The 15,278-nt window shown below is 41.0% G+C and overlaps 1 protein-coding gene across 2 annotated transcripts in view; it reads right to left on the minus strand.

Moving 5' to 3' along the window:
• Positions 1-15,278, minus strand: part of chd1 (chromodomain helicase DNA binding protein 1) — a 187,965-nt gene that overhangs the window by 38,560 nt on the left and 134,127 nt on the right. For both annotated transcript variants that reach the window (XM_072583580.1, XM_072583589.1), the window contains exons 18-22: positions 14,891-14,962; positions 11,443-11,592; positions 11,009-11,157; positions 2,847-2,943; positions 1,332-1,427 (exon numbers count right to left, since the gene is read on the minus strand). In XM_072583580.1, the coding sequence (XP_072439681.1) occupies positions 1,332-1,427; positions 2,847-2,943; positions 11,009-11,157; positions 11,443-11,592; positions 14,891-14,962 (564 nt within the window). The remainder of the gene's footprint in view (positions 1-1,331; positions 1,428-2,846; positions 2,944-11,008; positions 11,158-11,442; positions 11,593-14,890; positions 14,963-15,278) is intronic.

Consider the following 15,278-nt stretch of genomic DNA (forward strand, 5'->3'; position numbering starts at 1 on the left):
TGATTCAGGACACCAACAATTAGGCATGATTGCCTAAAAAAACAAGCAACTTCACAAACACTTTAGGGAAGGAAATTTGCCACCTTTCCAGACTCTCAGATATGTAGCTGACTCAAAATTACCTTCTGAAATGGAGAAGCAAGCTAATCAGTCCAAGGGCAATTAGGAATGGACAACAAATGACTGCATTTTCAGAAATACCCACGTCTCTTAAAAGACTAAAACAGAACACCACAGGCAATGTTTCCCGAATTCACGGCACTGCACTTCTGGATCCTCAAAAAGTAAAACATTCAACTAACCTTCCATATCCTTTCAGATTACAGATTTACTATTGTACTTGAAGAAACCAGATACTTAATTCTCATACGTGTAGTTATCCGGTGAACCCTATTGTTTCTAAATAGGTGGACAATATGAAGAGAAAGAAGATAGTAGAAAGATAAGCAAGGATGAGATCAACTGGAGAGCACACTGAGAGAGCTTCTGACTGTGCCAAGGTCCTAAACGGCTGATTATAAAGTTTGTGAATAGGTATCAGTTAATCATACATATAACATACTGCATTTAAAAAAAAATTGATATTAAGAGCTCGCAATGTTTAGAATGGCAGTAACAAATTAAACTAACCAGTTTACCCTAATGTGAACATACATTTTTACATGTGTTATGTTTGGACATCAATATCAATAGAACACAGGGGCAGGATCTCAAGGGTAGTGATTCAAAAACTGGACTATTTCTGTAAAGAACATCTTGACCAATTTTTTCCCCAGAAATAATTTTCGCTAAGTCTGCTGACAGACTAGTGTCATGGCAAGCTATATTCTAGCATGGGGGCCTTTAATCTATGCAAGCTATTGCAATCATTAAAAAGGCTGACTGACAAAGGCAGTGTATGTGTTAATGTTAAGAAAATTACAACCTCCCAAACTAAAAACTGGCAAAGTCCCGAAACTTTCTTCCACTCCTCACATAACGACATTTAGGACAACTCTTCCTCATTTTTATTAAAGCTTTACTTCAAATGTAAGTTACATCTCACATACCCTTGGAATTTCAAGGCTCATTCTGAAACATACCAAAGACTTTAGTGCTTACAATCTTGGTCCCAGACCCAGCATTGTAGCTGCCCGAAGATTCAGATACTGTTTGACTTGGCCTTCAAACTAGAACAACTGCGATTCTTGCTTTACTTTCAGACTGGTGATACTATTAGTTTAATTAACAAGTTAACAATAGCCTAGCAGCACAGGCTCTTGTTAAATCTCCGGGTATTGTATGCAGGTTCACATATCCAAGTGAATGCAACACTAAGTAGTTACTGGTACCTTGAACTGGGATAGCAGCTCTTCTCCCACAGTAGTAGGCCCAGGTTCATTCTCACGAGTTTCAGCACGACAAAGGATTTCATCAATATCCATTTCCTACAAATACATTTTACCTTTTTAAATATAACTGTATTGTTAATAACGTATTCATCTGATTTCCAAAATTATTTCAGTGAGCTTTTAAATCGTGTTAAAACATTTCAAACTAGTTTTCCTCTTGTGTTTTTAGAGCAACATTAAGGAGCAAATGCTCGGCAAAAATAGCATAAAGATGTTTTAAACAAAAACAGAAACTACTGGAAAGGCTCAGAAATCTTGCAGCATCTGTAAAGAGAAATCAGAATTAATGTTTTGGGTTCAGTGACCCTTCCTCAGAAGGATATTTTAAATTGGATTTGAAGTATTGGCAAGAAAGCAAGACTTTGTCTTGTAAAATCTAAAATAACTCATTTTTACTTAACTTCAACCTCCAAAAGCTGTTGCTTAGTTTGAAATGTACAGGCCTACAGTTTCTTTCATTTTGGCATCACTTTTTGAGTTGTAGTCAGGTGGGACATTTTCCCTGGACTACTGCTCTCAGCGGTATGCATTGCATGTGGAGAAAGATAGGTAAGGAAGATGGAATGAATAAACAGGTGCCACTCGGAGTTTGTGGAAGGTGAGTTGAGAGAGGGTACATAGGTCTGGGGTGCAGGAGAGGATGACCTCTGTCTGCTGTGGAGGATGGTATTCCTGTAATACCAGTCAAGGAACTCACTACTGCTGTGGGCTGACACTCAGCCAATTTACTTGCCAGATTTGTTGGTCTTACACCTATTACGAAAGCTCTTAAGTAAATCAATGTAAAAGCAATGATACATATAGCACACCCAATCCAATCCTCCAAGCTTTTGGCTTTCTGACCCCACGGTCAGGAGGATAAAGCCAGCAACTGGAACTTTAAATTTCACATAAGAACTGTGGAACCACACAGGTCAGGAGTTCAGCATCCTGCAGTGCATTAGCAAATTAAGTTTGAGTCAGAGAATCTGGGTCATAATGACTGCTTAACAGTGACTCTGTAAGAGTGCAACATTGACATTCACAAGTAGGAAGAACCATAGAGAGGTTCCAGTTAAATTATCATTATTAGGGAAAAACCTAAGCCATGATATTTTGGAAGACATCTTCAATGCTCAGGGATAACTGAAATGTTAGGAAACACAACCTTCTGATCTTAAGAAATCAGAGTCTACATTGACAAGATTAGTAACAAAACCTGAATAGATCAATTAAGATATTTGCAATACACAAATGAAAAATAGTAAACAGATCAGACAGAAAGGAGGAGCGTTTCCAGCAATTTGCTTAAAAACATTTAATCTCAGAGAAGTATTATGAGCGTATAAAAGGTCACTCCTAAAATAAGCACTACCGCACTTAGGCGGTAGTGTGGGGGTTAAACTAAAAAAAAAACAAGAAAAGAAAAAAAAGAAAGAAAAAAAAATAAAAGGTCACTCCTTGTTGTTTAGTTACCTGTGGTTCTTGTTCCTCTCCTTCTGGTTCTTTAAAAAGTTCCTCAGCTCCAAACTTCAGGATAGCTGCCAGCTCTTCTTTATTAAAAGGTGTAGAACTGAAATTAGAAGCGATAAGCCAAATAAAATTGGGAATTCTTGACCAAATCCTACAAAAAGCACTCTCGATAGATTTCGAAATGAACTGAAATTCTGGTGCACAGTCTATAACACTAACTTCCACAGCTGAGTCCCATTCAGACAAGAATCCTTCTCAGTTTTCTGCTGAATTTATAAAGATGAAAGCGGATTCAAATTTCTGATTAGCCATTTACAGTGGAGATTTTCTTATTGTATTTGTTCTTTGGACATGGGAATTATTGACAAGACCAACATTCATTGTTCAACTGCATTTGAAAAGGAAATTGTGAGCTGCCTTCTTGAACTGTCACACAACTAATTCCTGGGAAAGGAATTCCGGGATTTTGAGCAGATGAGTGAAAAAAAAAACGCATCATAGCTTCCGGTCAGGAGGATATGTAGCTTGGAGGGATACTTGCAGGTGATAGTATTGCCATGTTATGCTGCTCTTATCCTTCTGCATATTAGATGTCCTAGGTCGGCTAAACAGTAGGGATTCTGTGATTCCAAGGGACTTTGGCAAGTTAATGCAGCACAACTTGAAAGTGGTACACACTGCTGGTCTCTGTGTGCTGGTGGGGATGATGGTGGATAGGATGCCAATCAAGTGGAACGTTCTCTTTACAACAGAGGGGCAGAGATTTAATAGGTGTGTACAAGATTATGACAGATTTAGACTAGGTTGGCAATGACATTCTGTTTCTGATACCTGACAGCACAAGAACGTGGGACAAAGGTTCAATGATTTAGCAATAAATTTGAGAAAGAGGGGAGGAAGAACTGCTTTTCTGCATCCACAATGTAAGTTACTGCAGAACTGCTTTTCTGCATCCACAATGTAAGTTACTGCAGAACTGCTTTTCTGCATCCACAATGTAAGTTACTGCAGAACTGCTTTTCTGCATCCACAATGTAAGTTACTGCAGAACTGCTTTTCTGCATCCACAATGTAAGTTACTCCTACTAATGCTGTCACAATCAGATACATTAAGTAGATTTGCAAGGACAAAATCAAGTAGGTTTCTTTCCACCATTGTTTATTCTCTTCCCAGCCACCACCAATTTACTTATCAAGCCTTGGCCAACCTGGTTAATACTGCATGCTGAAGTTGCCATGCAGAGGACATTATTTGCTCTTGATACTCTAAATGTTACTTCCAAATGATATCCAATGTGGAGAAGCACTATACATCAGCTGAGTAACTGCAGTTAGTAATTAGCAAGCTTGTCCATATTTGACTTGTTGCTTTGAAACTCTTTCGACTGAATATATATTAGTTCCATTTGAACATTTCAAATTTCAAGAATTGCTGATACTACTTTCAAACCTAAACCAGTGGCAAAGTCAGCAGACAGGTACAACTATCAACAGCTGACGCGGAATTACATCTTCATTTACATGTGCTAAAGGAGAGGAAGCTTCAAACAAGGTTCCTGATGTTGCTCATCAGTTGTGGGAAAGTGACAAAGTGACCTAATCTCATGCTGACCTGACTGATAGGCTATAGGAAAGCAGCAATTCCAGAAGAATTCGAGCATCAACCAGCAACAGAGCAGCATTAAAGCCAAACACATTCCTGTCGACATATAAGCACCTCAGAGTCAGACAGCGTAATAACTGGTTTCCTTTGCTAAGGTGCACTTGTGAACCAGTTGGGTTTTATGACAAACTGGCAGTCATGTGGCTGCTATTGCTGATACAAAGCTGCTTTATTCTAATTTATTTCATTATTTGAATTTCAAGTCCTCAACAATTGTGCTGGGAGACAAATTCATGTCTCAATTATCACCCCAATAACATGATAACATCATGTTATATTAATAATAAGTTATGCTTATAGTGATCTGTAATATATTTCAAAGAAAATATAATTCTGCAGAATTGTATTGAATTATCACAAAAGTTAATTGATGTTTGGTCAGAACTCATTTTACTATCTGTGCTACAGTGACAGGGAAGCATTGTAGAATCAAATGTGTTAAAATCACTTTTTTTTTTAATAGTGTACGATAATAGTAGCTGCAGTTTCAGGCACCAGCTTGGAATGCATTTTACTTTTGTATGGTACTGCTAAGTCATAAAATTGCTCTCAACATTGCCTCCCACAGAGAGTCATAAAGTTTGACTATAATTTTATGTACTTGAAAGATTTTTATAAAGGTTTAGATGCTTCCCATAGTCCAGTTGGTACAGTACAAACATTTTACACACCCATTAGCTCTCTCTGAAACCCTAGTGACAATGTTGTGACTGTCATAAGCAGCTTTGAAATGTAATCCATTTAACAGATGCTCTATAGCGTTGTGTTGGTTAAACTTTAAGGAGAAACTTTAAATAGAATATTAAATTTTCAAACAAGGATCTTTGAAACTTGGGTTTCCTTTGTTAAGGTGTGAAAAAAATAAGCAGTGTTGGAGTAACCTGCAGTTTGGCAATTGATCTTCCGGTGCTACCATGCTTGAGAGCAGGCTTTCCACACAGTTATTTTCTTGACCAGAGAGAGAAATCTAAATATTAGATAATTAATAATGTGAAACAAGGAAATGGGAGAGACTCTGAACAATTATTTTGTATACGTCCTTAGAGTAGAAGACAATGGAAACATCACAAGAATAGTAGAAAATCAAAAGGCAAAAATGAGGCAGAGAGAGAGAGAAACTAATGCAACCAAAGGCTGACAAGTCTCTAGACTGGATGGCCTGCATCCTAGGAATGATTATGGAAACACTGATGCATTGATTGTAATCTTGCAAAGGTTCCTAGATTCACAAAAGGTCCCAGCAGAATGGAAAATCGCGAACATAATGTTCCCATCCAAAGCAGGAGATACAAAACAGGAAATTATAAGCCAGCTAGCATAACATCTTGCCTTTGAGAAAATGCTGGATGCTCACCAGACCAATTTCTGAGGTAGCAATTTTGATGTATGAGGAAAGTGCAGGTCAACTGGGCCTGTATGCACTGGAGTTTAGAAGAATGCAAGGGAACCTCATTGAAATGTACAAAACTCTTGACAGGGCTGGACAAAACAAACCAGTGATGCTGCTGCTCAGAGTGGGGCTGGAGGGGGTGTCTCGAAGGGGTCACCATCTCACGATATGCAATAGGCCATTTCCCACAGAGATGAGGAAAAATATATTACTCAGAGGGTGGTGAGCCTGTGGAATTCCCTATCATAGGAAGATATGGAGGCAAAATCAATAAATACATTAAGAAAAATAACATAGATTGGCAGAGTTTAAAGGTGCCAAGGGTAAGGGAACAGTGGGAGTCTGGTGGTGAGAGAGAGGATCAGCTATGGTCGTGTTGAGTAGCAGAGATGGTTCAATAGACATAATAGTCTCACCTCCTATTTTCTACATTTCCATATATATCACTGCTCCTCATCAACACAAAACTCCCTTCCTAACAGCAGAGTAGAAGCACTTTCACCATACAAACAGCGATGATTCAAGATAATAGCGCACACCCATCTCGTCAGATGTTTTGAGGGCCAAGCAATAAATGCTGAGTTTGTCAGTAACATTCACAATCCATCAATCAACAAATGATAACTGTCTTCTTACTGGCTGCTACATATAGAATTCTAAAGGGGCTTGACAGGGTTAATGCTGAAAGTTATGTTCCCCCACATAGGACAGCCTAGGATGCCCTTAAGATGGTGGGGAGTTGCCTTCATGAACCGCTGCAGTACCCAGTGCCTCCAACAGTTTCTTGATATCATGTGGAATAACCTGAATGGGCTGAAGACTGGTATCTGTTTTACTGGGAACCACTGCAGGAGACCAAGTTGGATCATCCACTCAGCGTTGATTGCTAAAGATTATTGTGGAGAAAGTGAGGAGTGCAGATGCTAGAGAAATGAGTCAAGAGTGCGGTGCTGGAAAAGCACAGTGGGTCAGGCAGCATCCAAGAAGCAGGAAAATCGATTCTCCTGCCCCTCAGATGCTGCCTGACCTGCTGTGCTTTTCTGGCACCACACTCTCAATTAAAGATTATTGTGAATGTTTCAGCCTTACTGTTTGCACAGACATGCTCGGTTCTTCCATCATTGAGGATGGGCTATTTGTGAAGCCTCCAGTGACTTGTTAAACTGCATACCAGCATTCATAGAACAATACAGCACAGAACAGGCCATTCGGCCCTCGATGTTGCACCGACATGTGAACTAATCTAAGCCCAGCCCCCTGCACTATCCCATCACCATCCATGTGCTTATCCAAGGATTGTTTAAATTTCAGTAATATGGCTGAGTTAACTACATTGGCAGGCAGGGCATTCCACCCCTTACCGCTCTCTGAGTAAAGAACCTGCCTCTGACATCCTTCTTAAATCTATCACCCCTCAATATGTAGCTTTGCTCCCTCATACAAGCTGACATCATCCTAGGAAAAAAGATTTTCACTGTCTACCCTATCTAATCCTCTGATCATCTTATAGGTCTCTATCAAATCCCCTCTAAGACTTCTTCTTTCCAATCAGAACAGACCAAAGTCTCTCAGACTTTCCTCAGAAAACATTCCATCCAAAACCAGGCAACATCCTGGTAGATCTCTTCTGCACCTTTTCCAATACTTCCACATCTGTCCTGTAATGGGGTGAGCAGAACTGCACACAATACACCCAAGTGAGGTCGCACTAGCGTTTTGTACAGTTGCAGCATGACATTACGGTTCCTGAACTCAATCCCTCTACCAATGAATACCGTATGCCTTCTTAACAGCACTATCAACCTGGGTGGCAACTTTCAGAGATCGATGTACATGGACTCCAAGATCCTTCTGCACATCCACACTACCAAGAATCTTTCCACTGATTCAGTATTATGTCTTCCTGTGATTCTTCCCAAAGTGAATCACCTCGCATTTATCTGCATTGAACTCCATTTGTCACACCTCAGCCCAATTCTGCAGTTTATCCAAGTCCCCCGCAACATTCTTCCACACTGTCCACTACTCCACCTATGCCTGCATCCAAGTCATTTATAAAAATGACAAACAGTAGTCCCAAAAAGATCCTTGTGAAACACCACTAGTAACCAGACTCCAGGCTGAATATTTTCCATCAACCATCATGCGCTGTCTTCTTACAGAAAGCCAGTTTCTAATCAAAACTGCTAAATCACCCTAAATCTAGTGCCCCTGCATTTTCTCCAACAGCCTACCATGTGGAACATTATCAAAGGCCTTACTGAAGTTAAGTATGGCTGGATGTGGTTGTGAGCTTGCTTCGCTCATGCTGGTCAACACGCAAGTAGCCCTGTTTACTGACTTTACCAGGTTGACTACATTTTTAGGAATGTGTGATGCTGCTCGTGGCATGCCTGCCTGCACTTTTCACTGAACCAGGGTTGATTCATTGGTTCCACAGTAATGATTGACTGGGGGATATGTCAGGCCATGAGGTTTTAGATTGAGTTGGAGTATGATTCTGCTGCTTTTGATGGCCCACAATGCCTCATGAATGCCCAGTCTCAAGTTGCTAGATCTGTTCAAATCCCATTGCAATTAGCACTCTGACATTGCTACACAACACAACTGAGGGTATTATCAATGTGAAGGCAGGACTTCATCCCCAGAAAGACTGTATGGTGGACACTTTTGTGATACTGCTGTTGAGTCACAAATAACCCAGAGGATGCAAGGACGACAAATGTCCTTCCCCAAAGGTGATGGTTTTTATGACAATAGTTTTTTGATCATCATTTTTTACTCCATCAATTAGCATGATGACAGAATCATTGAATTACCGCTCCAGTGACTTAGAGTCAGAGATGCACAGCATAGAAACAGACCCTTCGGTCCAACCCCTCCATTACGACCAGATATCCTAACCCAATCTAGTCCCACCTGCCAGCACCCGGCCCATATTCCCTCCAAACCCTTCTTATTCATATACCCATCCAGATGCCTTTTAAATGTTGCAACTGTACCAGCCTCCATCACTTCCTCTGGCAGCTCATTCCATACAATTGCCACCCTCTGTGTGAAAACGTTGCCCTTTAGGTCTCTTTTATATCGTTCCCCTCTCTCATTTAAACCTATGTCCTCTGGGTATGGACTCCCCCACCCCAGGGAAGAGACAGCCTATTTATCCTATCCATGCTCCTCATGATTCTATAAACATCTATAAGGTCACCCCTCAGCCTCCAATGCTCCAGGAAAAACAGTCCCAGCCTGTTCAGCCTCTCGCTATAGCTCAAATCCTCCAACCCTGGCAACATCTTTGTAAATCTTTTCTGAACCCTTTCAAGTTTCACAACATCTTTCCGATAGGAAGGAGACCAGAACTGCATACAATATTCTAAAAGTGGCCTAACCAATGTCCTGCACAGTTGCAATATGACCTCGCAACTCCTGTACTCAGTACTCTGACCAATAAAGGAAAGCATACCAAACACCTTCTTCACTATCCTATCTACCTGTCACTCTACTTTCAAGGAAATATGCACCTGCACTCCAAGGTCTCTTTGTTCAGCAACTCTCCCTAGGACCTTACCATTAAGTGTATAAGTCCTGCTAAGATTTGCGTTCCCAAAATGCAGCACCTCGCATTTATCTGAATTAAACTGCCATCTGCCATTTCTCAGCCCATTGGCCCATCTGATCAAGATCCTACTGAAATCTGAGGTAACCTTCTTCGCTTTCCACTGCACCTACAATTTTGGTGTAAGCTGCAAACTCACTAACTATACCTCTTAGGCTCACATCCAAATTATTTCTAAAAATGACAAAAAGTAGTGGACCCAGCACTGATCCTTGTGGCACTCCACTGGTCACAGGCCTCCAGTCTGAAAAACAATCCTCCACCCTCCACCTTTGAGCCAGTTCTGTATCCAAGTGGCTAGTTCTTCCTGTATTCCATGAGATCTAACCTTGCTAACCAGTCTCCCATGGGGAACTTTGTCAAACACCATACTAAAGTGCATATAGGTCGTGTCTAATGCACTGCCCTCATCAATCCTCTTTATTACTTCTTCACTTACCACACTGCCATGTAAGAATATAGAACGTTACAGCGCAATACAGGCCCTTCGGCCCTCGATGTTGCGTCGACCTGTCATACCAATCTGAAGCCCATCTACCCTACACTATTCCATGTACGTCCATATGCTTACCCAATGACGACTTAAACATGCTCAAAGTTGGCAAATCTACTACCGTTGCAAAGCATTCCTTACCCTCACTACTCTGAGTAAAGAAACTACCTCTGACATCTGTCCTATATCTATCACCCCTCAATTTAAAGCTATGCCCCCTCATGCTCGCCGTCACCATACTTGGAAAAAGGCTCTCCCTATCCACCCTATCTAACCCTCTGATTATCTTATATGTCTCTATTAAGTCACCTCTCAACCTTCTTCCCTCTAACGAAAACAGCCTCAAGTCCCTCAGCTTTTCCTCGTAAGACCTTCCCTCCATACCAGGCAACATCCAAGTAAATCTCCTCTGCACCCTTTCCAAACCTTCCACATCCTTCTTATAATGCGGTGACCAGAACTGTACACAGTACTCCAAGTGCGGCCACACCAGAGTTTTGTACAGCTGCAGCATAACCTCATGGTTCTGGAACTCTATCCCTCTATTAATAAAAGGCAAGATACTCAGAGAAGACTAAATTTTCATTTGACACTGCTTTTGGATTCTGCCCAAAAACTATTTATTACTCAGTGTGGTTTAAACATTTATGTTGTGTTAAACTTACGTATTTATTTTCCAAAATCAAAAATAAAACAATGAAAGGGTTTCCAAAATATTAGGAGAAGTAGGTTCAGGGCGACAGTACATATTATACATCTGTAACAAAGTTGAAAAGAATAAAGGCAACTTGAGTCAAGAAATATTATACACTACAATTGGGCTTCAAGAAACTGTCAGAATGGAAAATCCCTTCTTTTCTCAGGTGAACTGTTAAAGCAGAGATATTAACAGCAAAGAATCAAAGGCAAGATACTCATGGAGTTGTCAAATAATAAATGACTTCTTTTAGCTAATCGTTCTTGGACCATAAATGATACTTCACAGGAAAATGTAGCTACCTACTTTGTAGGATTGGAGCCAGTATGTAGCACAGTTTTCCCTGTTGTATCCATTCGTTGTATAACAAGGTGATCCAGCACCATCTTTTTCTTTGCTCTTTCAATGATTTCTTCTTCCACTGTTCCCTTTGTAACTAGCCGATATATATTAACCTGAAAAGATGTATTATGTACATTATATCCTCAGATTAATTTTTAAAATCAAACTTTATATTTACAAGGATGTTGGTGAGCAAGATTCTTTCAGGTATACCATTCAAGTCTCAGAAAATATTTCATCTTTGATAAAACTGCTCTGAACTTGGAGTAAGCCTTTTTAAAATTAGAGAAAGTGTAAAGTCAGTCTTTGTGAAGAATGTTAAAAGTTAAAATTACATTCAGCATGGTTAAAAATTAAATTCCACTATAGTGTGACCGACAGAAAAGAAATTTAATTACCTGCTTTTTCTGACCAATTCTGTGAGCTCTTGCTTGTGCCTGTAAATCATTCTGTGGGTTCCAGTCTGAATCGAAAATAACTACAGTGTCTGCAGATGCCAGGTTTATACCCAACCCTCCTGCTCTGGTTGATAGCAGAAAGCAGAAATCCTGTGGTCAAAAGGAGACAAATCCCAAAAGCAGATTCTTCACAACAGCTCACAAACACAACAAAAAGGGAAATGGATATTCATACATTTTCTTCTCCAGTTTGAACAATTGGTTAGACATTTGATTGTGCGCTCTCTCAACATTTCAACAAATGTTTATATACAATGTGGAAATAACACACAAATTGACAAATACTATATCTGCAGAATTCTGCAATATTGAAACATAATTAAAAAATCAATTACGTTTACTTTAATAGCTCTTATGAACGTATCCAAATAATCTCTCACCATCCATCTCTCAGATGTATGCAAGTTGCTGAATAGAACTGTCATTCCGTAAAAAAGTAACATCAGCAACTTGCAAGTGATTTATCTGGGATTGTTTTATACAGACACAACAAGTACCCAATTCAATACCTGCTCTGACAAGACTGTTTATGAAAAGCATGTGTTTGATTCTTGTGGGTTACAAAAATATCAAGTTAGTTCTGATTATTTCATTAAGCTGGATCAAATAGGTACAGGATGTCTGATAATCACTTGGAAGATGGTTAGGAAGGTCTCACTGAAGGAAATTTCAGAATATTGGAATGACTGGGGTGCACGTATTTACTTTATAAAGGAACAGAATATTCACATTTATAAACAATGTAAATTAGTGGTTAGGTCTCAGGAGCCAACTAGAGTCCACTTCTGGTAAGACACTTTGTTAAGATAATGCAGGGGAAATTTACTCGAATGATACCAAGAATGAAAGACTTCAGTTACATCGAAAGATTAGAAAAACTTGCAATGTTCTCAGCGTAGAAATGTTAAGGAGAGATTTAGCGGAGAGGTTTCATGGAATAGCTTAGAAAGACTTATCCAATTCAGATGGGCCAATGATGAAAAGTAACAAATTTAAGGTTACTAGGAAATGAATTAAAGGTTTAAAAAAAGAAATTTGTTTACTGAAGCAATTTGAGGATTTTGAGTGCACTGCCTGAAGAGAGTGGTGGCAGCAGATTCAATAAGCATTTTCAAATGGTATTAAATAAAACTGTAAGGAGAAAATTTGGTAATAGAGAAAGGGAAAGCAAGTAGAACTAATTAGATAGCTCTCTCAAAGAGTTAGCACAGTCTTGATGGACAAATCAACATTAAGATAGAATTCTTTCCTGTCTTATTTCTCCTGCCACTATATTAGAAGTAGATATTTCAGTATCCTGCTATTTGCTAGAAACTACCCTTTAAACAATTTGGATGGATCTTTGTGGAGGTATGTGGGATTGCTTTCATATGGAGAAAGTGAGGACTGCAGATGCTGTAGATCAGTGTTAACAATGCGGTGCTGGAAAAGCACAGCAGGTCAGGAAGCATCCCAGGATCAGGAGAATCGGCGTTTCGGGCATAAGCCCTTCATCAGGAATGAGGCTTGTGGATAGGGGCTGAGAGATAAATGGGGGGAGTGGTGGAGGTAGCTGGGAAAGCAATAGGTGGATGAAGGCGAGGGAGAAGGTGATAGGTCAGAGGGGGCCAGTGATGGACAGTCCGGAGAGCGGTACTGAATTGGAGGCTTGGGACTGGTATAGTGTGAGGGGAGGGGAAATGAGGAAGCTGTTGAAGTCCACATTTATCCCATGTGGTTGCAGGATGCCAAGGTGGAATATGAGGCATTCCTCCTCCAGGCGTCAGGTGGTCATGGATTGGCAGTTGAGGTGGTCAACAACTTCTCCTTACAATCTTCCCACTTCCTCCAAACCAAAGGGCACCCAGATGGAACCAGGCTATGCCTGCCTGTTTGTCAGATATGTGCACCACCCCCCAGTTCCTCCGCTTTATTGATGACTGTATTGGCACTGCCTCATGCTCCCACAAGGAGGTTGAACAGTTCATCAACTTCACCAATACATCCACCCCAACCTCAAACTCACCTGGACCATCTCAGCAACCTCCCTCCCCTTCCTGGACCTCTCCATCACCGTCTCTGGCAACCGACTAACCACAGATATATACAAGCCCACCAACTCTCACAGCTACCTAGACTACAACTCCTCCCACCCTACCTCCTGTAAAAACGCCATCCCTTATTCCCAATTGCTCCGCCTCTGCCGCATCTGTTCCCGGGATGACCAATTCCACCTCAGAATGTCCCAGATGGCCTCCTTCTTCTAAGATCGCCTTTTCCCTTCCTACGTGGTTGACAATGCCCTCCAGCGCATCTCCTCCACTTCACACACCGCCGCCCTTGAACCCCACCCCTCCCAATGCAACAAGGACAGAACTGGTCCTCACTTTCCAGCCCACTAAACTCCACATACATCACATCATTCTCCGCCACTTCTGCCACCTCCAAACAGATCCCACCACCAGATATATATTTCCCTCCCCACCCCTACCAGTGTTCCCAAAAGACCATTCCCTCTGCAACCCCCTCGTCAGGTCCACACCCCCCACCAGCCTACACCCCACTCCTAGTAGCTTTCTCTGCCACCGCAGGAAATGCAAAACCTGCACCCACACCACTCCCCTCATCTCCGTCCACATCCGTTAGAAATTCACCTACACCTCTCCCAAAGTCATCTACTCTATCAGTTGCACCCAATGTGTCTCCTCTACATCGGGGAGACAGGATGCCTTCTTGTGGATCATTTCAGAGAACATCTTTGGGACACCCACACCCACCAACCCCACCCCCCCATGACTGAACACTTCAACACCCCCTCACACTGTGTCAAGGACATGTAGGTCCTGGGTCTCCTCCACACCTAACCCTAATCACTAACGCCTGGAGGAGGAACGTCTCATATTCCGCCTTGGGACCCTGATCCTGTGTGTTTGCAAAGTGGATTTCAATAGCTTCCTCATTTCCCTGCCTCCCACATTATCCCAGTCCCAAGCCTCCAACTCAGCACCGTCCTCCGGAGCCGTTCATCAGCGCCCGTGACCTATCCTCTTCTCCCTCACCTTCATCCATTTATTGCTTTCCTTTGACTAATTATTTCTCTCTGTTCACAATCGGTAGTGAATGGAGGATTAACTGAGCCATGGGTTTGCCTCTCAGTAAAGTTGTGCGAGTCCAATTGTCTTGTAAAAAAAACTGCATTGATTCAATGATGTGCATCGTTTATCTCTCAAACAGCCGAGACATGATCATGTAATTCACAGCTGAACAAAATGGACAGACTCTTGCCCTGGGATTCAAGCACAGGCATTCTCTTTATTTCTTACTCAATGTTTACTTCTTACTATCCCATGCATATTCTCACACACACACACACACACACACACACACACACACACACGTTATATCTTACATCTGATCCTTCTGCATTGAAATGGTCCAGCGCTTGCTTCCTTAACTCGCCCTTAATAGATCCATCTAGTCGCTGAGAGAGAAAAATAGTCACCATTACTGTGTGGCATACTATAGCAAAATACAGAAAATACTTAAAATAACTATATCCTACAGATTTGTCCTTTGCTGATGGACAGTGCCATTTGTCTTTGTAGATCATTCAATTTAATCTGCTGCACAGAACATAAATTAAGGATGCAAAAGGATAACTGGCTCAAAGGCTTACTAACTATTTCTCAAACTTAAAGTAAAACAAAGAACTGCAGATATTGGACATTTGAGGCAAATTAAAACAGAAATTGATGTAGAAACTTGGGTCTAGCGCCATCTTTCAGAAGAGTCACAGG

This window comes from Chiloscyllium punctatum, chromosome 2 (genome assembly GCF_047496795.1).
Source record: "Chiloscyllium punctatum isolate Juve2018m chromosome 2, sChiPun1.3, whole genome shotgun sequence".
In the NCBI taxonomy this organism is placed as follows: Eukaryota; Metazoa; Chordata; class Chondrichthyes; order Orectolobiformes; family Hemiscylliidae; genus Chiloscyllium; species Chiloscyllium punctatum.